The sequence below is a fragment of the Lygodium microphyllum genome, chromosome 15, assembly GCF_053477565.2.
Source record: "Lygodium microphyllum isolate KBCC chromosome 15, Lygodium_microphyllum_v1.1.10, whole genome shotgun sequence".
Lineage (NCBI taxonomy): Eukaryota > Viridiplantae > Streptophyta > Polypodiopsida > Schizaeales > Lygodiaceae > Lygodium > Lygodium microphyllum.
The window spans coordinates 15,424,228-15,452,049 of NC_141149.1; the positions used below are offsets into that span (position 1 = coordinate 15,424,228).

At 44.3% G+C, this 27,822-nt stretch overlaps 1 protein-coding gene across 9 annotated transcripts in view; it reads right to left on the bottom strand.

Moving 5' to 3' along the window:
* The window catches only part of LOC148024287 (uncharacterized), a 97,616-nt gene that overhangs the window by 51,777 nt on the left and 18,017 nt on the right, over positions 1–27,822 (bottom strand). For 4 of the 9 annotated variants that reach the window (XM_087693904.1, XM_087693898.1, XM_087693900.1 and 1 more), the window contains 2 exons: positions 6,863–7,150; positions 4,927–5,030 (listed from right to left, as the gene is read on the bottom strand). In XM_087693904.1, coding sequence (XP_087550030.1) covers positions 4,927–5,030; positions 6,863–7,051 — 293 coding nt within the window. In that variant the 5' untranslated portion in view covers positions 7,052–7,150. Of the gene's footprint in view, positions 1–4,926; positions 5,031–6,862; positions 7,151–27,822 lie in introns of those variants that run through there. The other 5 variants (XM_087693905.1, XM_087693906.1, XM_087693903.1 and 2 more) reach the window with 4 other exon arrangements.

The following is a 27,822-nucleotide window of genomic DNA, read 5'->3' on the forward strand; positions in this document are numbered from 1 at the left end:
GAGGAAAATATCTAGGCATCTCTAGTCCTTGCACTATATAACATACTATACAACTGTATATGTAATACTCCTCAGTCATATGCTCTCAACCACAAAGTTGGCAAGTCCTATCCTCTCCTAGAGTGTCTATCCATCTGCCTCTCTCCATCTACAGCCTATCAAAGGAGGTTGAGAATCTATCTGATAGCAGCCTGTATGCTACGGGAGAGATGGATGTCCATGTATGTAGGCCCAATAGTGAATCCATCATCAAAGAGATGCAAGTAATGACTTCAATAGAACTCCATCCTCAATCCTGGAGGGAGTGATGGATGGATCCATGTCCTTGTTGTCTTAGTCCTAAAGATATCAGCTCTAATCACTTGGTTAAGCTCTAATTAGAAGAGAGAAACTGTAGGGCAATCAAGGCTGTAGCCTTAACATACATTAATCTCTCCTAAAAGCAACTTAAAGCATAATGCTTTTTCACCAAGAAAGTTGTCCAAGTGTGAACCAAATCGAAAGTATCCATTAAGTCAATATCTTATGATACTAATACATACAATACAATGTAGATCATCTCATGGGCTACGCGTTCATGCCCTTTGATCCATGATCTGGGCTATCTAGGCATTTAAACTATCATTAAATGTAGTTGTTGCCCTAGCGTTCTAGGCACTAAGTGACACTAGGGTTAGGATTTTATTTAGGATTTCCTATGATAGTTAAGTCATTAGAGTTTTGTTTTATTATAAAAAGACACTTTGTGCCTCATTAGCACATAAGTGTGGTATTATTCATTTTTTATCGCCTTGGGCATTGTATTTTCTCTCACTCATTAATACACCACCTCTCATTTTGTAACTGAGTAATTGTGCATCGATTAATTCATTCATTATCTTTCATTCTCTATCAATTAATTGTGCAATTACTTCATGCATTGGCCAACAATGGAATCAAAGCTACTTACCTTCATCGCAATCACACCTAGACCAGCTATTGCACAAAGCCATTGCCATTGCTCTAGCTTTCATCAAAGCCATTGCCATTGCTCTAGCTTTCATCACCCCAACGAGTGGTTGTTGATGGTCTCATGTCTCTGTGCCACCATTGTCGTTGCCATTCTGTCCTTTTAAGAGAATTCTTCAATTTGCCTTGATTGGTGTGCCAACTTACCCATTGTCCAACGTGTGCTTAGGTCGTCTACAGGTCGCAACCTGTAGGTTGCTAACCTAGATCTAAAGGGTGCCTCCGTTTGCTTCACACCACCCACGTTGGTCTACCTTGGCCCACTAACTAGCTTCCGATCATTACGTCTATCCTATCCGTGCTCCCTGGAATTATTGCTTGCATAGTGCCGCAACTCCCCGTCGTCACCGCCTTGGTTCATCTGTCTATTGACTCATCACCGCCTTGGTTCGTCTGTTAATTGACTCATCACTGACGATTTGCTGGTGTCACCGCCTCCTTGCATTGGTTGTCTTGTCACGAACCTAATGACAAACATGTGGCTGCCTTTGCCGCATCATCGCCACGTCTACTAGTCGCCATCCTCTCACACATCCGACTTATTCAAAGTCACAATCATCACACGCCAAATCTACCAACCATCACCAGCTAACACGCCACATTGCCATCCCTGCTCAACGTTTACACTACCACCACATCAACACGACATCATGTCTCCTCACGCCCAACAAACACAAATGTTGCATTTTACACTAATTCTTTTACTTCACAACCACTATTTCTACACATTTGCCCTACCCAAGAACAAATTTGTGTCGATTTGAGCTTTTTCATCAAATTCACCCAATTTGGTCTAAACTTCATCAAAATTTTTGAAATTCTCATCAATTTCACCAAATTCTTCAGCAAATTGAAAGAAATTCAGCACAAGGCATCAATAAATTTGGGGCTTTTCAAGTATTTGGCATTCTTCATCGACGTTGAGGCTCAATTCATCGTGACATTCAGGATCATTTGGGTAAAAATTTCACAAAAATTCTTCAAAATTCTTTTAAATTTTCCAATAAAATTTGGGGCTCTTCTAAAATTCATCAAAATTTCTTGAAAATCAAGGCTCAATTCACCTTGAGGCACAGCATTCGACCTTCAATGGATAATAATTTTATCCAATTTCTTTAGTTTCTCTTTAATTTTCAAGTAAATTTTGGGGCTTTTGTCCAAATTCCCTTTCTCCATATCCGAATTACACCTCCCAACATTGTCTTTGCCCTTCTTCATCTTTAGACTGCCAATTTTGCCTCAAATTGTCTTCTTTAGCTGCCACACATTGAAGACGTCCTTTATAGGACTGTTCATACCCATCTCCATCAAGATTGAAGACAAATTATCTTATTTCGATGCATCTATTGGGCGAATTCTCTCAAATTCTGCAACTGATAGCATTATTGGAGCACTTCAGCCATTAATCTCTGATATCAACATATTGCTGATTGCTGCCTTATTTGGGTAATATTTTGTTTCTGAAAACTATTGTTTTCAGCATATTTTTCTTTCTCCTCGGTAGAAAAACAGCAAGAGAAAATTATTCTTCATATTATTCGACTTCATTGAGACAGGCAGCATCTCTTCTATCAGTGTTTTATTATTATTCAGGCATTTATTTTCTCTCTCTTCACTTGGAAAATATTATTTTATTGCTGATTTCCACTCATGGCCAACAATAATAATGATTTATTGGGTATGCTTGGCAATGATGACAAGCTCGATGGCACCAATTACCCCATGTGGGCTTACATGATGCGACATGTTCTTGTCGCAAAGAATGTATGGCATATTGTTAATGGCACTAAGCAAAGGCCGGCTTCTCCAACACCGGCACTACCTCCTGTCTCCATGTCAAGAGGTGGCTCTCATAATGCCAAATCCTCCCTAATTGCTTTATCCATAAAGACAGCCATCATTCCACACATTTGATCATGCAAGTCAACCAAGGATGCATGGGATAAGCTTGCATCATTGAATCAAGTGCACAATGAAGAACATGTTGCTTACCTACCTAAGCAACTAGAAGGCATTTTGCATGGAAGGAGGTAATATGGATGCCTATCTCACTGGCATCAAAGATCTAATTGAACAATTATTAAATATTGATGAAGAGGTCTCAAATAATCAACTTGTTTCCATCACTCTTGATGGCCTACCGGAGTCATATCAAGGTTTTGCTACCACCTTACAATTGGTAACTAACTATGGGCAACCAAGTTACCTGCAGTTTCAACCAACTTGTGTCTCTTTTGTTGCAGGAAGAACAAAGCCATCTCAACCACAATGCTACCATGGCGACCAAACAAGCCTTTTCTATCCACCATCATGGAAAATGTCAAAATCAAGTGAAGAACAATAACGCTGATCAAAAAATAGCAAATACCCATGCTGGTCATTAATCTTCTTCATCAAATCATTCCTCCAAGATACCTTCCCATGCTGGTCCGCTACCCTCCAACCCTTCCAAAGGTACATCCAACAAACCAAAGAGGCGCAATTACTGTCAAAAAATGAGGCGTGACATCATAGAATGTTATAAGCGCATTGCATCAAAGAAGAAAAAGAAGGAATCTGATCTTGTTGTCACCAACAAGACCGCCAACCTCGCCAAGCACAAGGAATACATTTTCTTCATCGAGTATCAATATAAAATTTCTATTCATGAAGCTTGTTCTTTTATCATTGATGCGGCTTCTACTTCATATTTTGGCAGTGGTGCTTCTAAGCACATCACTACTTGTCGAGAAGCATTCTCATCCATTTCTCATATACCTAGGGGGGGCATAGTCATGTGTACAAACAATGATTCTTATGCAATTGAAGGCATTGGTACTATGCAAGTTAATACTAATTTTGGCACAGAATGTCCTCTATGTGCCAAGCATTTAGAATAACCTTCTTTCCATCTCAACCACTGCTACTTCGGGATTTCATACCTCAAGGACACCAAGGATTTAAGCCTTTTCTTCAAGGTTGTTTCCCTGCTTATGCATAGATTCATGGATTGTAATTGGGCTACTTATTCAAAAGACATTTTGACAAATCTTTTTATGAAGGCTATTCCTCCATTAGAGTTACGAGCTATTCAACTATATCTATGATACCTTTTAAAGCACGATCTATCATTCATTGTATTGTCATATGTTGCTACATCCATCAAGATGAACATGTGCAACCATGACCACATATAGCATTTTTCCTAGGATTTGGTTATTGATCCTAGACCACTCCACCCATTTCATGGAGGGACTTTTATAGGCCATCTCATGGGCTACGCATCGATGCCCTTTGATCCATGTTTCGAGCTCCCTTGGCATTTAAACTATCATTAAAAGCAATTGTTGCCCCTAGTGTTCTAGGCACAGTGTGACACTAGGATTAGGGTTTCCTACGAAGGTTAAACCGTTACGGTTTTACTTTTTATAAAAAGACACTTTGCGCCTCATTAGCACACAAGTGTTTCATTTTTTATTGCCTTGGGCATTGTGTTCTCTCTCACTCATTAATACATCACCTCTCATTTTGTGATTCAGTTATTGTGCATCAATTAATTCATTCATTCTCTATCACTTAACCATGCAATTACTTCACACTTGGGCCAACATACAATACTTGTAGTACGGTATAGTAGGACCCTTCCATATGCGGTACTAATGCAACTATGAAAGTGATTGATCATTGAAAATTATATAGCAAGCATTTAACCAACTTCTTTGGTTAGAAAGATTGGGAAGCCATTATGTCCTTGAATCTCAAGCAAGCATTGAAGTATCATCCATGAACACATTTTCAAAGTCTAAAACATAAAAATATAAAAGAGAAGCTTACACCACCCACAAAATGGTATCTTCTTAAAAACAAACAAACCATGTCTGTAATGCCTGGTCACTACAAGAGGTTTACCAAAAGCAAGAAGAGTTTTCACCAACTTACAAAGAACATGTCCCAAACAACTCATTGACAACTGGCTTTAGCTCTGTTTGTAGCTGTGCTTCATTAGAGTTTGATATGCATTGCACCAAAAAACCTTCATTCACCTGTGCATAGACGAGTATACCTGAATGCTGATTGAACACTTGATCAAAATAATAAAACTGCATACTAGTACACAGAGTGTTTTATGTACATCAGGTTATAGTATGCAATTGCAAAATTAGTTCAGTTGTGCAGCAAGTCTTATGAATATAGATAGTTATCAATGATGTTGCTCTGCTAACATATGCCATATAACATCCAGGATCTGAATTATCTTGTGTTAAAGGATTACATCTCATTCAATAAGTATGTATTCAAGACCTTAATTAGTACGTCTTGGTAGGTTAAGGTGATTTCTATTTAAAGTAATAACATCAAGCAAGAAAACCTGGACATCACAAGTACATCAGCTAAGGCAAGCAAGGGACACTGAATCTTACAGCTGGAGAAACTCCTTGCTCAAGTAAGCTGTTTCATGCCTTTTTCCTATCCTTGTAATTCTTTTGTTCATCTCGATGACACCAACTATCTAAAATAAATTCCCTTACCAAAGGATAGCCATGCAAGTCTGACTGGAATATACATTCATGAGATTTCTGATTTATGGACAAGATTGGGGGAGTAGAAGCACCATTAGCAAGAGTCTTGACCGCAGTGTTATCGTATGTTTTAACATTTTTCTGATTTCAGATTCTTCTTCTGGACTATAGCATTATCTTTGATTCCCACATGCTTTTCCATACGGAGAGACCTCATTACAAATCTAAGAGAAATCAAGGTCATGAGGTTTAATGTGTCTGCTAGTTGGATCGCCAATTCAGCACCAATTCATCTACCAGTGGAGTTAGTATCATCCTATATCTACCTTGAGGTCAGCTTCTATAGAGGCGAGTTCTCCATGAAAAGAGATGCTGAAACTAGGCTCGCATGAGGGTTTCTGCCCTTGCTGCCTTACAGAGAGACTGCACCTGCATCCAGCTCAAGAGCCGAGGACGATTTTACGGCTTTTTGATACGGTACTTACAAAATCACATGGCGCAGCGAATAGAATCTGAGCAAAGAATAGAGAGTACACAGCAAATTAGAGAAAAACAGAGATGTGTTTCTTTGCAAACAAAGTGACACAACAATGACTCTTTCCACCCCTGCCCTTCCACAGTGAAGCTTAAATGGTGATCTATACGAATTGTGGGTGAAGAGGTTAAAGCTTCCTTGATGATCCCTGACTAGGTGAATGGATGATACTGGTTCTTAGAGGGTCATACATATGCATGTGTTCTATGGCAACATGATGCATGTGATCGGTTTTCCTAACAAAGAGATCCCTGGCCTCTTGCTGCTAAAAGCATCCTTCTCGATGCCCAGACATCCAGCAGATGGTCTCCTATGAGGGGCAGGTTTGAAACACAAAACGCTCAAGCATAGACATAAATGTGACTGCTACACAAAGTGCCTTAGCTAAGCTGAACAACTACCTAACTTTTCACCTTAAAGACACATACAACACTTAATGAAAACAACCCTTACCCAGCTTTGTGAGTTAACAGAACTTCTTTCTTTCACTTTGGGATTCATCACATGCCATTACAATCTGCCTGACTGGTTGTAACTTAAGTCCTGTACTTGGAAGTACATCATAAATACAATGGTTGCATAAGCAACCAATCTGGTGGGCCATAATGCAAGACCGTCTCTCCTCATCCTCTCGGATCCACCCAGTTTATTTGTTTTATAGGGGGATCTTGTAAGTGCATTACGTTGGAGGTAATAATCATTGAGGTGTTTCTCAAAAGAATTTCTCTCCTTTGGGGAGTAAACAAAACAAAGATTTTCCTGCTGTTCAATATACATGACCTACAACAACATCACAGATATCAAAAAGAGTCGTGCATACCTTTAGCAATAACAGCTCGTCCCAGAATCTTGTCAAGGCTGCATGTCCTTGAATGCCTGTATCCTTCCTTGAACCAACCAGACTGCGCCTCTGGAAAATGTTCTTGTAAGTGTGCACAAACTTTTCTTCAAAAGGGACAGCTGGCCTGGCATCCACATTGGAATTCAAGGATACTGATGATTTCTGCATGCCTGCTAAACTGGTTTGAACCAAATTAAAGCGCTCAAACGGAGCAAATAGAAACTTAGCACAAAAAAAGGTGCTTTTGTGCTCCTTTTAGCATGGATACTGCAAAACCATGAAGTTTGGCCATATCATTTAAATGAACACAATTCCAAACTAAAATTTATACATGCTAGATATTTAAGGTCCAAAAGTCATAAAACAGCTGAATCACTAAAAGGAGTGACACCAATTCCAAACAACAAACTAACCATCAACTTGTAGGATGCATTTACCCTAGCAAACCGAGGATTGTTTTTAAATCATCAAATACATTATCTCCAGTCAAATAATGAGTATTCAAAATGAAGATATCAATTTTGTATCCTTATAGATAAGCCCGAATACTGAAATACATGTATGCACCATGAGATTTATCCAGTGGCTAAGATTGAATGTTCATATCATAAACATGAGAAGTTACTGCATTCAAACAAGCTGTTGTTTTGTAAGAAGGGAATACATACGATGTTAGAATAAGGAGCTGCACGATCATTAGGAAAATGTCAGGCCAGTTCTTATATCCCTGTTTGATGAAATTATTCCTAGACAACTCATGGGCCAAGGCATTGATAGCTTAGGGAAGTCTAAGAGAGAGGCTGAAAAGGCCAAACCCCAAAAACTCAACCTTCTCTTATGCATTCTTTTCTGCATCATTTTGATACTTATTTCTTAGAACACACGCATGTGATGTCAGCTCAGTTATATGTATCCTGAAGAGCAGTATGTATACATCACAAATGCAATGGTTGTGTGAACAACCAATCTGGTGGGCTGTAATGTTAAACCATCCAGGGGGAAATGTGGAAGAAAGTGCCTAAGTTTCATATCTGCAAGAAGGCCTCTCTTCTCTTGCTCATCCTCTTAGAACAACCCTGCATCCTCTCCCATCTCCAGCAAAGAGTGTGGATGATCTCTATTCAGATCCTCAATAGATTCTCTGCTGTGGATACATCCTGAAGGTAAATAACATGGCTGCATCTCATGATCCTAATGTACCATGCTATAATACTAGCAATCAGCTCCCATCTGTAACACAATGTCCTTGGGTCCACTGTGCCTGCAAGTAATCTGGAGTGGGGACCTACTTAGTTGCTGTCCAATGATGATAAGCATAAAATGCCCCTAAACATCCTCATAGCCACATGTTGGGCCTCTATCTATGACCCAAGCTACAGCCCCCCGAGTCACCACCACGGTCTCTATTGTGCCATGGAATACCATCTTGAGGGCTCTCCTCCATACCTCATTAGCTCTAGGGCAGTCCCATGGGCAATGCCTTTGTGCCTCTTGTGGTTCACCACATCTCACACATGCCACTGGGTCCTTGCTACATCCAAGCCAAGTGCTAGCTGCTAAGCTCTTGCGAGCTACAAGCAATAGGAAGAGAGAGATCTTCCTAGACCTAAAGTTGTCACAAGGCTCCTCCAGAAGCCATTTAAGAACTCATCTAAGATTCCCTCCTATGCCAAGGTGGCTGCTGGCTATGCTCTAATCTTGCTTATTTGTATCCTCCTCCCCAACCTAGTAGTGTAGCTAAAGAAGGCCACATAACATGGTCTATCAAGGAACACATCCCTACGCACCCACTCTCCTAGATCCCACTCTAATATCTCTAAAGCTTTCCTTTGATAAGCCCAATATCTCCATCCATCTATAGGATAGGTGGCTGGGTCTAAGTCAATGTGCCACTTCCTCTTGAAGTGTGCCACTACTCTGATCCTCTATTTGGAGCACCCATTGAATGTTGTCTAGTCAAAGTCCTCTCACTAGAGGTGGCCATCCTCCTCAACCATACAAGTGAATGCTGTGAAGGAAACTATGGAGTAGCTGCTAGCGTTTGCACTGAGGAAACACGAGGTGGCCATCCTCCTCAACCATAAAAGTGAATGCTGTGAAGAAAACTATGGAGTAGCTGCTAGCGTTTGCACTGAGGAAACACACAGCGTACAACCACGAAAGAAACACAACAATACAGACAAACGTGCAAAACTCAAACCCTAAAAGCAAAACTCAAAACTCAAACATGGAAACAAACACAAGCAAAAGGAGAGAAAAAGAATACAACTTTGAGGTGAATGAAAACTGTAAGTGAATGAAGAGTGTACAAAGTGCCCAAGGGCAGAGCAATAGTGTTGGAGAGTAACATCCACCAAAGACGAATCCCAAGTACTGTAACCACCAGTCAGAGATGAGAGAGTGTTGAATAATGAGTCAGAGACTGAAAAATCTGGTAAATGTTAGGTTAGGGTTTAGCAACATGCGAATATTCACACACATTCACAGTGAACAAGTGAATAGCAAGAGAGGAGAGAGTGTTGGAAGGTCACACCCACTATGTGAGAACAAAATGAAAGTACAATCCCTAAGATACTAAGTACCACATCCACTGACAAGTCTTCACACGGGGGAAAAATGTTAGCAGTCATGTTTGTCATGCCTTGTCATCTCCTGCCTGTGAGCCTCAGTCTGAGTCAGACGAGGACATTAGGAGCTCTGACATGTCTGTCATGTGTTTTGATGGAGGAGGCTAGTCACTCTCGACTGGCTGTCAGTTTGCATTTCTATGCATTCCCTTTATTTGTCAAGGTCCAGTGTGCATTTTTAGGGCAGTTTCTGCATTTCCCAGGCTGTCCACACCTGCCAAGTATTGTCCCCCTGTTTCGGGATTTTCTGGCCCCAGATGTGCCACGTCAGCATTTTGCGACTGCATTAAATGCAGTCGGACCAGTATTTAGGGCCCCTGGGGCAGGTCGGCCAGTTTTCGGCTCTTTTGGCTATATATAGCCAGCCCCCCACACTTGGCAGATCATCTCTCAGACTTCTTTCTCTTCAGCAGGTTCACACTCCGACATCCTTTTCCTCCGTGGTGGTGCTGCCATCGTCATCAGCCTGATCTGGTGCCCTCACTGATGCTTCGGGCTGCGTGCAGGGACTGATCAGTCCATTTCAGTGTATTCAGTATTCATTTCAGTCAGTGCAGATTTTCTTCCTTCGTTTTCTGCTGTCTCTCTCTCCTCCTCTGTGTTCGTGTTCTTCTTCTGCTGCGCACTCTCACAAAAAAACCCTTTCTCTAGCTACAAGGTAAAAAGTACCCATGAGATAAGGGAGTGTTCACACCAAAACTTAGGAGGAGCACGATAAGTGTAACAAAACCCCCTCCAATGAATGATGTGAATGTATACAGGAAATAGGTAGATCAATCCCCAAATGATATCAAGCCAAAAGCCTTGCGAAAGGCTTCAAACTTCTCTCTAGAGAGAGATTTCGTAAACACATCTACTAAGTTGTCCTATGTAGAGACATAAACCAAGTCAATCTCCCATGCTTGAAACCTTCCTCTAACATAATGATAATGCACCTCAATGTGCTTAGTGCAAGCATAAAAATTTGGATTCCTCACAACTGCCATGGCACTCTGACTGTCAGTGTAGATAGGAGTGGATGACTGTTGTCCCACACTAGGATTGACCAAAAGGTATCTCAGCCATACATATTCCGATGTAGCTGTAAATACTGCCTTGTATTCAACTTCACATCTAGATGTGGCCACTATAGACTGCTTCTTGCTCAGTCAAGAAATGCATGAATCACCAAGCATGAAACAATTGCCACTAGTGGACACCCTCGTGTCAAAACAACCAGCCTAATCATTGTTTGTAAATGCATACAAGCAAAGAGTAGTGCCTTTGGGATAGACAAGGCCCAATGTTTGAGTGTATTTTAGATAATAAAAGACACGATTAACTACTTGCCAATGTGTAGCACCAAGACTATGCATAAAGCATGCAAACAGAGAGACCCCAAATTGAATATCCGGCCGTGTATTACACAAATACAATAGACAACCAACAGCCTACTAATAAAGAGAAGCATCAAAAGGTTCTCCTGCATCCTCAAGTGTAAACTTGTGGCTTGTCTCAACAAGAGTAGAGATAGGCTTGCAGTCTTCCATCTGAAAAGGCTCAAGGAGTTGCACGATGTACTTAGACTATTGCAAAATAATGACCCCCTCAATTGCAGTAAACTGTCTGCCAAGATAATACTGCAAGTGGCTAAGATCTGTCACATCAAAAGCATGCTGCAATTCAGCTTTTAAAGCTAAAAAATATGTCTCATGAGGTCCACTCAACAACATATCATCCACATAAAGAATCAGAATCAAGAGACTATCCCCATCTTTGCAGACATAAAGTATGCTCTCAGTGTGTGAATTACTAAAGCCAAGAGCAATCAAGTATGCATGTATATTCTCATACCATACCCTAGGTGCCTACTTTAAACCATACAGGGCCTTATGCAAAGGCACATTTTGCTTTCTAACCCATACTAAACAAAGCCAAGAGGTCGAGTAACATAAACCTCCTCATGAAGATCACCATTCAGAAAAGCAATCTTCACATCCAACTCAAGCATAGGCCAATCATAATGTGAAACCAAAACAATGACACTACAAATGGTGGTCATACGTGAAGTGGGTGCAAACGTCTCATCATAGTCAATCCCATGCTATTGCGCATATCTTTTGGCAACAAGATGTGCCTTTAAATCCACTTAGTGCCTATAGCATGCTTGCTAGCAGGTAAGTCACATAACTCCCATGTGCCATTTTTATCAATAGACTTTAACTTTGATTGCATAGCTGCCATCCAATGTTCGTTTTATAAAGCATCATGTAAAGAAACAAGTTCTTCATTCCATACAGCAACTACAAGTGCTCGCGCAAGCAAGTTACCTTTTGCATGGCAAGTGGCTACTCTAGTTCTACCGGGAATAAGAATAAGCTGTTTGCTATCCCGTAATATACCTAACAACCATCTAGGGACTGTTTTAGCCTCCCAAATAGAAGCCCTCTCATTTGCCACTTCATAATCAGCAATGCCTTGATCAATGTGCGGAAAATCATCTGTTCAACATGTATTTACTGCTGATTTTGCTGCTGTAAACCCTCAATAGGTTGCTGAAATTGATCAAAATCAAGTTCACTTTGCTAAAATAAAGGCAACAAACTGCAAACATGTCCATAGGCCCCACATTGGGCTGATTTTTGTAGTCCATTAAGGGTGACTAGCGTGTTCAGCAAATAACACATCACTACTAAAAAGCAATACCCTTTACTTTTTGCACTAACCAATAAAGATGTCACAAGGATGTGAAATTTTATTGCTTTGCTTACCATTTGATTTAAAGTTTATCAAATGTGCTAATGTTACTTGCATATACAACCACTTTCACAACTTTGATGATATAGATGAGGAGCATTCTCATCACTCCTCTAAATCGTACCAAGATTATCACAAAGACTATCACGTAAATTGCGAAGAATGGAGGTCACTTAGCCCGTTTGTACGAGATCCCTCTCCTCCCCATTCTCTCCATGTTTCATAAAAGGCCCATTCTGCTGGCCTCAAAATGCCATCTATGGCACCCTCTACACAGGTGCCCATACTTTCTTCTTTGCCCAAAGAAGACCAGCTTGATGGTTCAAACTACTCGCTTTGGTCGTGTAAGGTGGAGTGTATCCTTGATACCTTCAATGTTTGGGAGTTTGTTACCCACTCTATTTGTCAGAGTGCGGCGATGCGGAAGCGTGGGACCAAGACTGAGAGAAAGAGAGAACGCAAAGAGAAGAGAGAGAGAAAGAGACAATGGAAGATGAAGATCTGCTGTATAAAGTGTGCTGTATACAAAGATCTACAGATATGTACACGGGCGCAGTGCGCGGGACTGCGTGTCTCCACCTCGATGATGCAACCTGCTGTTCACCTCGAAGTCCGCTGCAATCTGCACGATCTCCAGCCTGAAATCTGCAAACAGAGATGTAATCTGCACGAATCTCCAGCCTGAAACCTGTGATCTGAAGGGTGGAAGACTGCAGAAAGTCGGCTATAAATAGCCAGCATAAAATCAACCAGAATATACAGGTCAGCTGCATTAAATGCAGCCGACTGACCAGTACAGGTCGGACTGCCACGTGGCAGTCCGACTGGTCAGTCCGACCAGTCTGCCGTACTGTACGGCCAGGGATCTGACATCGCTAACACCCCCTCTCAGAGCCTGGATGGGGCAGAAGCCTCAGGGATCTGGCATGTCTCCGAAGTAGAGCCTGGGGAAGCGCCTTCGTAAACAAATCTGCAAGATTGTCCTCCGTCTTGCAGTACTCCACAGCGATGGTTTCATCCAGAAGCTTCATGAACCCCGCCAAGAGACCAACAGCAAAACAAAGATCAACACGAGGGTGGAGGAGCCAGATCAATGATCCAATCAACTGACGGTAGCGGAAAGCATCCGCCAAGGGAGAATCTGAATGTGAAGTAGCCTTCCAATTCGGATCCATAGGAGTAGAAATGGTCCGACATCCTCCATCGCAAAGGAAACCAAGAGCTCTTGTACATATCTCTGCTGAGAGATGAAAATCCCCCTCTGAGATTGATAAATCTCATGGCCCAAGAAGAAGTGGAGGAGACCCAAGTCCGTCATCAAGAACGCCTGATGTAAAGCTGCATTCGTCTTTTTGACCTTCTCTGCATGATCACCTGTGACAATCAAATCGTCAACATACAACACAAAAAGCACACAACCAGCCTCGGAAGTATGTACATAAATCTGCGGATCAGCCTTGGAGCGCCGATATCCCAACCATGACTGAAGGAACGAGTCAATCTTCTCGTTCCATGCACGCGGAGCCTGCTTGAGGCCATACAAAGCCTTCTTTAACCTATAGACTTCCCCATCTGAAGATCCAAAGCCAGGAGTCTGCTCTACATAGATCTCCTACTTCAAATCACCATTTAGGAAGGCTAACTTCACATCCAACTGGTAGACAGGCCAGCCAACACAAGAACAGCTCGAATAGTCGCCATAGGAGTAGTGGGGGCAAAAGTGTCATGATAATCAATCCCTAGGCGCTGTGCAAAACCTTTAGCAACAAGGCAAGCCTTGTGCTTGTCCAAAGAACCATCGCTAAGGTACTTGGTCTTGAAGACCCATTTGACGCCAATCACCTTCTTATTCGAGGGGCGAGGCACAAGATACCAAGTGCCATTCCTCTCAATAGCCTCCAACTCGGCTTCCATAGCTTTCTTCCATGGTGCGGATTGTAAAGCCTCCTTCACGGAGGTGGGCTCTCAATCTTGCATAACACGGGTCATCAAACAATAGTTAGAGCAAACAAGCTCCGTAGAATGTGCCTGGTGCCTCCGTGACCGCCGCGGATGCGGTCCAACCGCGACCATGTAGTTGCATACTACGCAGAATGAAAAGTAAACCCTGTAGAAGAAGGGTGTAGCCATGACCAGAGATCTTGCTTAAGTACGGCAAGAGCAAACGCATTCCACACACGGATTTCCGGAGCGTCCATCACCGAATGCTCTGATGTGGACTGTGAAGAATCAACATACATATTAAAATCCCCCATCAAAAACCCGCATCTACCAAGTGACAAGGAGGTCTGCAATGTATTCCAAAGATCCCGGCGGGATAAAGGGTCATTTGGAGCATAGAGCCCAAGTAATCATAAGATCTCTCCTTCAAATAAAACTTCAGTCACCACAAAACCACCATGTACATCATTTTTAATAAGAACAGGCTGATATTTCTCATGTACAATCATAAGCACACCAGAATAATGCATGGCATGTGTCCCTGCATAGAACAAGCGAAACCCATGGCAATCCCCAACTTTTCCTGCTTCGTCGTGACTCTTGTGCTCAACAGCACACAAGACATCCCACTGATTCTCATGCAATAAACTCCACATGGCATGTTGCTTATTGCGAGAACAAATGCGTCGCACGTTCCACATGGCTATCTTCATGTGTATTCAAAAAAGAAAAATCAGGAACGAGGCAAAGCTTGCCTCGATTTAACCTTTTCTGCTAGAATGTCAAAGACTCCCTCATCCAAAAAATCAGCTAACACGGCAAAAAAGTTCCGACGGCCAGATTTAGAGATAGACGGTATATCCACTGTCCTGGGGATGGAACGGGGATAACGACGATCCCATGGGGTAATCACGTTACCTCTAGCATCAAAAGCCAACTTAGCAGGTGGGCCCTTCCTAGTGGGCTGATTGCGAGGAGCGGAAGAAACCATAGCATGAGTAGTGTGCTCTGAAGACAACATGTCTTTCCTGCGCATATAAGTACGCAAGGAAATCTTGAGAAGCATTAGGCACAGTATCCGCCATGCCAGCATTAAACCTTTTACCTTTTTTGGCCCGTACATCTACCCAGTCATTATCACGGGAATCCAAACCCGAAACCTGTTGTTTACTTTTATCCAAAACTTTAAGTGGCTGGGTTGCATCCTGCGACGGAGCATCAAGCACCATATCTTCCATGGGAGGCAAAACATGCTCAGCATCTGAAGTCGGTTGCTTCGCTAGACATTCAGCCATAAAATGCCCCAATTTTCCACACGAAAAACAATGCCCCGCAAAGTTACCCCATTTCAAACGAAAGTGCAAAGGATGCATGCCAGAGCAATTAGATGTAACCAAGCAGGCCTTTTCCGAGCAGTGTCCCATAACATACACAAACGGTTACGATTCACGGCCCTTAGACTCGGAGGAACCAAAACAGTGCCCACAACGGCCATGGCATCCTTTAACAGTGGCCAATAGACAGCCAAACAGTTTTCCACTTCAACCCACACCGGGCATTCGCGTTGAAGCAAGCGCTGAAAATCTGCCATTGGGCGCCATGGCACAACATGGACCAAACGGCGATCAAAGAACAATGGCAGTTTAGTCAGCAAATCGGCACGATGCTTCTCGGATTTCAACAACACCTCATAAAAGCCTCGGGGCCCAACAAAAATCTCTTCAACACACTCCCCTTGTAGTAGACTTTGCAGCCACTGGCGAATATGGGAAAGCACTGGGATCCTACCAATGAAGAAGAGTATAACAACACGTTCATAAAACACTGAGAATGAGCGCAAGACATTTTTCGGGTCCACAGTGGCTTCCAGAACATCTTCAGTTCCAGAGTCAGAAAACGCTTCATGATTATGTTGAACATAATCACCAAGCAGAGTGTTGGCAAACTCCAACAAATGCTCCCAGTCAACATCCTGAGAATCCACAGAATCAGAAGCAACCTGAGCATAAGAACGTTCCTGATGATCCATCGTATCTTCCGAAGTATGCTTGGTGCGTTTGCCCGCAGGCTGGAAGTCCGGACCAGGAGGCATCTCCTCTATGCAAGTTCCTCTGTTTCAAAATCCGGACCAAGATCTGCCCACCGTTTGGTCAATAAAGGCCATATCCAGGCCAACCATGTTATATCACCACTTATGCAGGTCAGAGGCAAAACCAAGAGCCGCAAGTAAGACAACCGTCAAACCTGTCAACAGTCGCAGGAAAACAGGCGAGCTCCCAGGGCAGATGGGCATAGAAAGATTGGCGCAGCGATGGCCAGAGCAGAGTATCAGGGCAAGCTAGCACAGCAGGGGGGCAGGGCGGGACTGCTAGTTCGCCAGACTGTTCCAGCGGCAACTATTCACAGGTGGACGAGGGCAAGGTTCGAGTCGGATAGAACAGGCCAGGAAGGTCCCACGTCGGTTCGCACTGCAAGTCGACCAGTTGTTCTCAGGTAGGCAAGGGCAGGACTCGAGCAACAGGGTAGAACGGACCTCACGCTGGTCTAAGGGGAGAACTCAGGTAGCGCGCGAGGCAGAGATGCACGTCTACGGGTCAGGGAAAGCGCGTCAGATAGCAGCGGAACAGGAACAAGGACGAGGCGGCGTCAGATCGAGCTCCTCCATCTCTTTCTCTCCATCCCCAACAACTCTCTCTCTCTCTCTCTCTCTCTCTCTCTCTCTCTCTCTCTCTCCATCCAGGAGCAGTTCCACACCGCATTGGGAGTACCTCTAGATTGTATCTAGTCCAGATATCATTTTGTACCTACTCAATTTAGTTCAACATAGCATAAATGTTAGCTTCACTGGGACTTTTGAAATCTCCCAAACATTTGTATGCAACATTTTGGTCTCATAGGCCAACTTGGCCTGTTGTAGACGTTAATATAACTCTCTCTCTCTCTCTCTCTCTCTCTCTCTCTCTCTCTCTCTCTCTCTCAAACTCATGATCTCATAGGCCATTTTGGCCTCTTTGCAAACATTAATATATCATTTCATTTCATTTCTTTTCTGTAATAGCATTTCATCTCGCTTTTTTTTCGTGAAGATAATTGAATTAAGTATCTCTCTTTTCTATAATAGCATTTCATCTCTCTCTCTCTCTCTCTCTCTCTCTCTCTCTCTCTCTCTCTCTCTCTCTCTCTCAAACTCATGATCTCATAGGCCATTTTGACCTCTTTGCAAACATTAATATATCATTTCTTTTCTTTTCTTTTCTGTAATAGCATTTCATCTCGCTTTTTTTTCGTGAAGATAATTGAATTAAGTATCTCTCTCTCTCTCTCTCTCTCTCTCTCTCTCTCTCTCTCTCTCTCTCTCTCTCTCTCTCTCTCTCTCTCTCTCTCTCATAATGGATGTTATATTTATAAAGTACTAAACAACAAAAGAGTTACAAAAGTCATGGCAAAGACGCAGAGGAAATTGCCATATGCCAGGAAAGTAAGTCCTCCCGAGGGAGTAAGTCAAGAGTGCCGAATGAGATCTATCTGCCAATGCAAGAGACCTTTAAGCCTCGCAATATGTCCCTGAACATTAGAGGCTGAATCAAAAAGAAAAGCATTCCGAATGGTCCAATTGTGCCAACAGCCCCAGTATCGAAGAAAGTGAAACAAGATCTTCATATGCGACCATGCCGGTGTGGGGTATTTGGGCCGCACAAAAACCAATCAAAAGGGCTTAGCGAGAAACCAACCACTGCTCGCCAAACCGCTGACAAGAGTGACCAGATTTTCTTAGCGAGAGGACAAGAAATAAATCAATGACGGGCCGATTCCACACTGGTGGTGCAAAAGAAACAATTGCCGTTGGAGATTCGACGATTGGAAAGGGCTCAAGCAAGAGGAAGATCACCAATCATCACCCTCCAAAGAAAGACCTTGCATTTGAAAGGTGTCGTGTTCAACCAGCCCTCCATCACAGTTGCCTTCCACCATGACTGAGATTTACGCAATCCCCATACAGTATTAGCTTTAGTAACCAGCCATTGATGATCTTTAATCAGAAGATGATACACCTGGTTAGCTGAGGCCTTTTCCAAATTCAGCCAACCTGCAAGGTCCGAGTCCTGCCAGGGACGATCCGAAGCAAGGGCAGGAAAGGGTTGTCTGCTCTGGAGCACCATCAAAACCTGTTCCCATAAATCACGGTATCCATGAGGGGTCCTGAAAAGCCTCCTCGCTGTACGAAACGATATCAACACATTGCAACTGACAAGGGTGGCATCTGCAACTGAAGTCAAGCCCAAACGTGCAAAGCGATTAAATTTAGGTCTGAGCTCATGTTTGCCTTCCCAAGAAAGTAATCGCGAGGCTGCCAACAATTCCAGATGAAAAGAGTTAGTATCTAAGCGGTCCTCCGCTGGATGCCACCGAGCCTTCTGAAGAACCAATTTCCAGGAACATACCAAATGAGCAAGCAAGGATAAAAAAGGACTAGAAAACCGAGAGTTTGCATTAAGAACATGCCACCAGGAGCTCCGAATTTGGGTATTACCATGCACAAGCCCGTGATCCTCAAGAAAATAACGAGCTATAATGACCCACGGGTGATGATCCAAACATATGGCACGAAAAAGAGACCAACGAAGTGCCAGAATATGAGTTTCGGAATCCAAAATAGCCCCACCACCCATGCGTTTGGGGGTACATGCATGCGACCAAGAAATCCATGAAATGCCTGCATGCAAGGAGTCCTTCCATAACATGAAACGAATGTACTGAGTAAGAGCATTCAATGTAGTAGTAGTCCAAGGCAACAATGGCAAGAAATATGTGAGCATTGGCAACATAATTGTCTGAGCCACTTTGAGGCGAACATGGAAGGGCCAAGCCTGCAACTTCCAATACAAAAACTTAGCTGCCAGTTTCTCTGAAATCCACTCGAGTAGTTGCTTTGGCTGAACATCAACACCCAAAGGGTACCCAAGATGCCTGACAATGGAACCACGGGGAACAACCATTCCCTACCAGTCCAATGACTGCAAATCTGACTCCGTGCAACTGAGAATGGCTGATTTCAAAGTATTGATATGAAGACCAGAAGTATGACCAAAGAGAGTCCAAACATCTAATGCTTTGCGAAGATTATCCTTGTCCGCACGCAAAATCATGAAGCTGTCATCAGCCAAGGATTGACTAATGAAGTGCTGTCCAAAAGGAAGAGACAATCCAACGGAGTAGACGCTGCCATATGAGATAACATCGAAAGAACCGGATGAGTCACAAGGGCAAAAAAAAGAGGACTCAAAGGGCAACCCTATCTCACAGAGCGTGCAAGGACAAATGGTTCAGTAACACCACCATTTAGCATAACTCGTGAAGAAGCCACAACACTAATGATGTAGAGCAAACGAGACATCCGAGTACCAAAGCCCATAGTAGACATAAGTTCTGCAATGAAAGACCAGTCTAAATAATCAAAAGCCTTTTCCAGGTCCAATTGAGTCAATACCACCTCCTAATTAGAGTGCCTTGTATAGTCAATAGCCATTTGCACATTTAAGACATTATGCAAAATGTTTCGGCCCTTAATGAAACCATATTGAAGAGGATGCACAATGGCAGGAAGATGCTTATGGAGCCGATTCGCCATCACTTTGGAAAAGATTTTATACATCGAACCCATCAAAGAAATTGGTCGCCAATGTTTCAGCATTGACGGCGAAGGAACTTTTGAAAGCAGTTTGATAAGACCTTCCTTCCATGAGGAAGGCATGAACCCCGTTTCCCAAACCTGCTAAAACATAGCCGTCAATGGTTTCACCAGTTGGGTAGCAAAAACATCAAAGAATTCATTGGTGAGACCATCCCAACCGGGACTTTTATCCTTGGGCAAGTGTAACAGAACATCCATAACCTCCGCCTCACTAATATTTGTCTCCAAAGTAGTTTGCATGTCATGAGGAACCTCATTGCGGACCAAATCATAGAAAACTGAGCGGGCATGAGTAATTGGGTCAGAAGGTGAAGGAGTAGAACCAAGAAGGTCTAGAAAATAATTTCTACACATATTCATAATAGTCTAAGGATCAGTGACCATTTGACCTTCCGCATCCTAGAGTCTAGTCATATTCTCCCGAGCAGGAGATGCATGGAGAGCTTGAAAGAACTTATGAGTCTAACAAGCACTGTCTTGCAAATTCTCAGTCAAATTTTGCAATTTGGCTTGCTGATAAGATTTCAACTAGAATTCTTTAATAAGCTCAGCCAAACGCATAGCCAATGGCAGCAGAAACACATCATCTAAAGTCTCCACCAATAACGAACGAACTAAAGCCAGTAATTCCTCCATTGCTTATCACCACCGCTGACAAAGAGAGGCATGATGGATCCCATACTGTCGAACAACCCGCTACACATTAGAGAGCAATCGTTCCAAAGAAGCATTGCCCTCAGAGCAGAAGTCCAATAAAAATCTCTCAATCAATTGCTGCATATAACCCTGAAAGATTGAATGCTTCAAATAAGACGAGTTGAAACGCAAAGGGAGTCTATCCAAAAATTGCTAAAAGGTGCAATGGGTTGTGCAAGCATCTCAAGCTGTAGAGGAATATGGTCCGACAAGGCATATTGCTGCAACACTTTCATTTCCAGCATCTCAGGAAGAAAAGCATCATCCTGCATGATGTACATGCGATCCAACCGCGACCATGTAGTTGTATACTGCGCAGAATGAAAAGTAAACCCTGTAGAAGAAGGGTGTAGCCATGACCAGAGATCTTGCTTAAGTACGGCAAGAGCAAACGTATTCCACACACGGCTTTCCGGAGTGTCCATCACCGAATGCTCTGATGTGGACTATGAAGAATCAACACACACATTAAAATCCCCCATCAAAAAACCCGGTCTGCCAAGTGACAAGGAGGTCTGCAAAGTATTCCAAAGATCCCGGCGGGATAAAGGGTCATTTGGAGCATAGAGGCCAAGTAACCATAAGATCTCTCCTTCAAATAAAACTTCAATCACCACAAAACGACCATGTACATCATTTTTAATAAGAACAGGCTGATATTTCTCATGTACAATCATAAGCACACCGGAATAATGCATGGCATGTGTGTCAGAGTGGAGCGATGCAGAAGCGTGGGACCAAGACTTGAGAGAGAGAGAACGCAGAGAGAAGAGAGAGAAAGAGACAGTGGAAGATGAAGATCTGCTGTATAAAGTGTGCTGTATACAAAGATATACAGATATGTACACGGGCGCAGTGTGCGGGACTACGTGTCTCCACCTCGACGATGCAACCTGCTGTTCACCTCGAAGTCCACTGCAGTGTGCACGATCTCCAACCTATAATCTGCAAATAGAGATGTAAACTGCACGAATCTCCAGCCTGAAACCTGCGATCTGAAGTGAGAGAGACTGTGCTGGACATCAGCTATAAATAGCCAGGAAATATGTGCCAGAAAAGACAGGTCAGCTGCATTAAATGCAGCCGACTGGTGCAATACAGTCGGACTGCCACGTGGCAGTCCGACTGGTCAGTCCGACCACACAGCCTCACATGTGGTGGAAGACGCGGCCCGATACTCTGCCTCAATAGACGAAAGGGCTACCGTGGGCTGCTTCTTGCAACTCCATGAGATAACACCTACACCCAAGGTAAAACAGTAACCTATTGTAGACCGTTTGTGGTCCACATCACCAGTCCAATCCGATCGCTCCGACCGGCAAGTACAAGATCTGAACCACCTGTGCCTGCTGGATAATGAATCCCTAAATCAGATGCCCCCCTCAAATACCAAAGTATCCTCTGGGCAGCCTGCCAATGCACCGTCTAAGGTTCACTCATGAACCCCGCCAAGAGACCAACAGCAAAACAAAGATCAACACGAGTGTTGAGGAGCCAAATCAATGATCCAATCAACTGACGACAGCGGGAAGCATCCGCCAAGGAAGAAGTTGAATGTGAAGTGGCCTTCCAGTTCGGATCCATAGGAGTAGAAATGGTCCAACAATCCTCCATCGCAAAAGAAACCAAGAGCTCCTGTACATATCTCTGCTGAGAAATGAAAATACCTCTCTGAGACTGATAAATCTCATGGCCCAAGAAGAAGTGGAGTAGATCCAAGTCCGTCATCTCGAACGCCTAATGTAAAGCTGCCTTCATCTCTTTGACCTTCTGTGCATGATCACCTGTGACAATCAAATCGTCAACATACAACACAAAAAGCACACAACCAACCTCGAAAGTGTGTACATAAAGCTGCAGATCGGCCTTGGAACGCCGATATCCCAACTGTGATTGAAGGAACGAATCAATCTTTTTGTTCCATGCACGCGGAGCCTGCTTGAGGCCATACAAGGCCTTCTTCAACCTGTAGATTTTCCCATCTGAAGATCCAAAGCCAGAAGGCTGCTCGACATAGATCTCCTCCTTCAAATCACCATTGAGGAAGGCTGACTTCACATCCAACTGGTAGACAGGCCATCTCCTATGGCTAGCCAAGGCAAGAACAGCTCGAATAGTCGCCATACGAGCAGTGGGGGCAAAAGTATCATGACAATCAATCCCGGGGCGCTGCGCAAAACCTTTAGCAACAAGACAAGCCTTGGGCTTGTCCAAAGAACCATCGCTAAGGTACTTGGTCTTGAAGACCCATTTGACGCCAATCATCTTTTTATTCGAGGGGCGAGGCACGAGATATCAAGTGCCATTCCTCTCAATAGCCTCCAACTCGGCTTCCATAGCTTTCTTCCATGGTGCGGACTGTAAAGCCTCCTTCACGGAGGTGGGCTCTCGATCCTACATAACACGGGTCATCAAACAATAGTTAGAGCAAACAAGCTCCATAAAATGTGTCTGGTGCCTCCGTGACCGCCGCGGACCATCCTGCGGTCCCCACTCCTCAAGGACCCCCTCGATCCCTGAATCTCGGAGTGTGTCACGGGCCCAACAAGGAGGAGGCCGGACCTCTCCTCGTCTCTCTCCATCAGCTGAAGACTCTGGGATATCCACCGGTGGTAACTCCTCGGGGGTGACCGGTGGAATAGTAGACTCTGTATCGGAAACAAAATCGGAATCAAAAGGCGCTAGCTCCAAAGGAACTGTCTCGGGAGCCCAACTCTCCCCTGGATCTCCAAGAACGGGATGCTCCTCACCTGCTGCTATGGCCGGAACCTCCACGAACCGCACATCTCAACTGGTGTACACATCCCGCTTGACGGGATCATACAAACGATAGCCTTGGGACTGAGAGCTGTAGCCAACAAACACCTGTCTTCGGGAAGTTGCTTCAAACTTATCACGATGAGCCTTGGGAATGTGAACATAGGCATCACACCCAAAAACCCTAAAATAAGAAACATCGGGCTTAGTCCCAAAGTAAGCCTCAAAAGGTGTCATCCCATCAACAGCCGAAGTGGGGGATCGGTTAAGGATGTGGACTGCAGTAGCCACAGCCTCGGCCCACAAAAACTGAGGTGTCTGTCGATGCTCCATCATGGTGCGCGCCATCTCGATCACACTTCGGTTCTTCCGTTCAAGAATGCCATTCTCTTGAGGAGTGTTGGTATTAGCAAACTCCTGGTGAATACCTTTATCTGCACAGAAACGAGCAAACTCATTAGAAACAAATTCACCACCCTTGTCAGATCGCAAGGTCTTCAATCGCCGGCCTGATTGGTTCTCCTCAAAGAGAAGCCAATCCTTGAAGTGGGAGAAAGCCTCCGACTTCAACGCCAAGAAATAGGCCCAAGTCATCCTGCTGTAGTTATCTACGATCAACATAAAGTACGAGCTCCCTTTCAAGGACTCGTTCCTCATAGGGCCACAAAGATCCGTAGATACAAGCTCCATCGGTGAAGTAGACCGCCACAAAGCTTTGTTGGGAATCGCATCCCTATGCTGCTTCCCACGAATGCAGGAGACGCATGGCTACTGGCTCACCACTATGTCCGACAACCCTCGAACAAGCTGTCCACGTGACGCCCTCCGAAGAAAATCATAGTTGAGGTGACCAAACCGAGCATGCCATAGCTCTGACTGTGTCTGAGAGGTAAGAAGAAGAGTAGGGAGGGCGGTCGAAGGCATCAATTTGTAGATGCCGTTCTCCTCATATCCTGATGAGAGAACCTTCCTTGGCCCACAATCAAGGACTCGCACCGAATCGCTGTCAAACTCTACCAAAAGTCCAAGTGAACAAATCTTATGAACCGAAAGTAGATGATACCCTAAACCTGGCACATGCAAGACCTCTGAGATATGAGTACCACCACGTCCATCTAGAATAAGCTGCATCTCACACTGTCCTGCAATAGACACCGAAGAGCTATCTCCGATGAGAATCTACCCACGCAAAGGTCGCAACTGGGCAACACCAACTGATGAAGGAGTCATGTGCCAGGAAGCGCCACTGTCAACGATCCACTCTCGAGCCTGGGGAGCTGTCATCGCAGCATCAGAAGCATTCGGTGTAGAGTCCTCAATGACAGCTAGATGAAGAAACGCAGCTGACGAGGGTGCAGCCACCGCTCCAGAATCCTTCATGTCCTTCTTGTTGGTGTCCTTCTTATCTTTGTCGGGGCAATCCTTCTTCCAATGGCCAGTCTTTCCACAAATATGGCATGTGGATTCTTTGTCCTTGTCCTTCTTTGACTTATTGTCCTCCTTCTTTTGGTCCTTCCCCTTCTTCTGAGAGGCTTGACATGTCAAGGCTTCCAACTTGGAAGCATGCTATCCCTTCAGTTGTTCCTCTTGGTCCAAGACCATAGGAACTAACTCTTCCCATCGAAGAGTAGACTCACGCTCCGAAGCAATAAGGGCATAGTAAAAAGCACCGAATCGTGGCGGCGACTGGGACAAGAGTGTGATCGCCATGTCTTCGGAGGAAATCGGCTTCCCTGCATTCTGAACCTGCATCTGAAGCTGTCTAAGCTTGTTGATGTGCTCCCGCAACAAAGAAGACTTGTTCACAGACAAGGTCCGCATCTGCACCTCCAAAGAAACCCGCTTCATAAGGGTCATCCAGTTATACATCTGATCAAGCTCCAACCATATCTCCCAAGCCACCGTCAAGTGCTCGATATGGGCTATCACGACTGCAATACAAGACAGAAAAAGAAAAGAACGAATCCGGGCATTCAGTTTGTCCCAATGAGACTGTGCCTTGGCCAACTCCGCACGTGCATCGGAAGAGAGTTTGGACTCGTCTCTCACCGAGGGCCGGTCGATCTCCTCTTGTACAAGCTCCGCCAAATCATAAGACTCAAGGATGGCCAACATCATCACGCGCCAAATGCGGTAATTGTCGCCATCGAGCTTTTGATCTGCGGGAAGAGCCGGTAAGACAAGCACCTTCCGGTCCATGATTGTCTAGACCTCCAAGTCAATCTCTGTAGACATCTTCACCTGTAATGCCTTCACAAACGCAAAAGCAGCCCCCTCTGACTGTGAAAACGCAGCCTGCTAGGGCTCTTTCTTCCACGTCCCAAACCTTCTTCACCCACCGGAGGCGATAAAAAAGCAAAACCTGCACTTGAAAGCTGAAAACTCAGCCTTCCTCCTCTTTAAACAGCAGTAAACAGCAGCAAATCCACCAACTAGACTCCTTTCCCGCGTGCCCACGCTCGCTTCAGCCTTGTTCCGATGCACAGCCCTCCCGCTCTCCCTCAAACGCTGGAAACGCAACCTTGTGTCGCAATGGAATCTCCTCTTCAGGTTGGTTCTTCACTCAGTCAGCCCTTCTTCACTGCTCTGATACCATGTCAGAGTGCAGCGATGCGGAAGCGTGGGACCAAGACTGAGAGAGAGAGAACGCAGAGAGGAGAGAGAGAGTGGAAGATGAAGATCTGCTGTATAAAGTGTGCTGTATACAAAGATATGCAGATATGTACACGGGCGCAGTGCACGGGACTGCGTGTCTCCACCTCGACGATGCAACCTGCTGTTCACCTCGAAGTCCGCTACAGTCTGCACAATCTCCAGCCTGAAATCTGCAAACAGAGATGTAATCTGCACGAATCTCCAGCCTGAGACCTACGATCTAAAGTGAGAGAGACTGTGCTGGACATCGGCTATAAATAGTCAGGAAATATGCACCAGAAAAGACAGGTCAGCTGCATTAAATGCAGCCGACTGGTGCAGTACAGTCGGACTGCCACGTGGCAGTCCGACTGGTCAGTCCGACCAGTCGCCGTACAAGATCTAACATCGCTAACAATGTGTCCCTGCATAAAACAACCGAAACCCATGGCAATCCACAACTTTTCCTGCTTCACCATGACTCTTGTGCTCAACAGCACACAAGACATCCCACTGATTCTCATGCAATACAGTCCACATGGCATGTTGATTGTTGCGAGAACAAATGCCTCGCACATTCCACGTGGCTATCTTCATGTGTATTCAAAAAAGAAAATCAGGAATGAGGCAAAGCTTGCCTCAATTTAACCTTTTCTGCTAGAATGTCAAGGAATCCCTCATCCAAAAAATCAGCTAACATGGCAAAAGAGTTCTGACGGCCAGATTTAGAGGTAGACGATATATCCACTGTCTTGAGGATGGAACGGGGATAACGACGATCCCATGGGGTAATCACGTTACCTCTAGCATCAAAAGCCAACTTAGCAGGTGGGCCCTTCGGACCGTCCATATATACTTTCCTAGTAGGCTGATTGCGAGGAGCAGAAGAAACCATAGCATGAGCAGTGTGCTCTAAAGACAACATTTCTTTCTTGTGCGTATAAGTACGCAAGGAATCTTGTGAAGCATTAGGCACAGTATCCGCCATGCCAACATCAAACCTTTTACCTTTTTTTGCGCGTACATCTACCCAGTCATTGCCACGAGAATCCAAACCCGAAACATGTTGTTTACATTTATCCAAAACTTTAGGTGGCTGGGTTCATCCTGCGACGGAGCATCAGGCACCATATCTTCCATGGGAGGCAAAACATGCTCAGCATCTGAAGTCGGTTGCTTCACTGGGCATTCGACCATAAAATGCCCCAATTTTCCACACGAAAAACAATGCCCTGCAAAGTTACCCCATTTCAAACAAAAGTGCAAAGGATACATGCCAGAGCAATTAAGACGTAACCAAGCAGGCCCGAGCAGTGTCCCATAACATACACAAACGGTTACGATTCATGGCCCTAAGGCTCGGGGGAACCAAAACAGTGCCCACAACGGCCATGGCATCCTTTAACAGTGGCCAATAGACAGCCGGACAGTTTTCCACTTCAACCCACACCGAGCATTCACGTTAAAGCAGGCGCTGAAAATCTGCCATTGGGCGCCATGGCACAACATGGACCAAACGGCGATCAAAGAACAATGGCAATTTAGACAGCAGATCGGCACGATGCTTCTCGGATTTCAACAACACCTCATAAAAGCCTCGGGGCCCAACAAAAATCTCTTCAACACACTCCCCTTGTAGTAAACTTTGCAGCCACTGGCGAATATGGGAAAGCACTGGGATCCTACCAATGAAGAAGAGTATAACAACACGTTCATAAAACACTGAGAATGAGCGCAAGACATTTTTTGGGTCCACAGTGGCTTCCAGAACATCTTCAGTTCCAGAGTCAGAAAACGCTTCATGATTATGTTGAACATAATCACCAAGCAGAGTGTTGGCAAACTCCAACAAATGC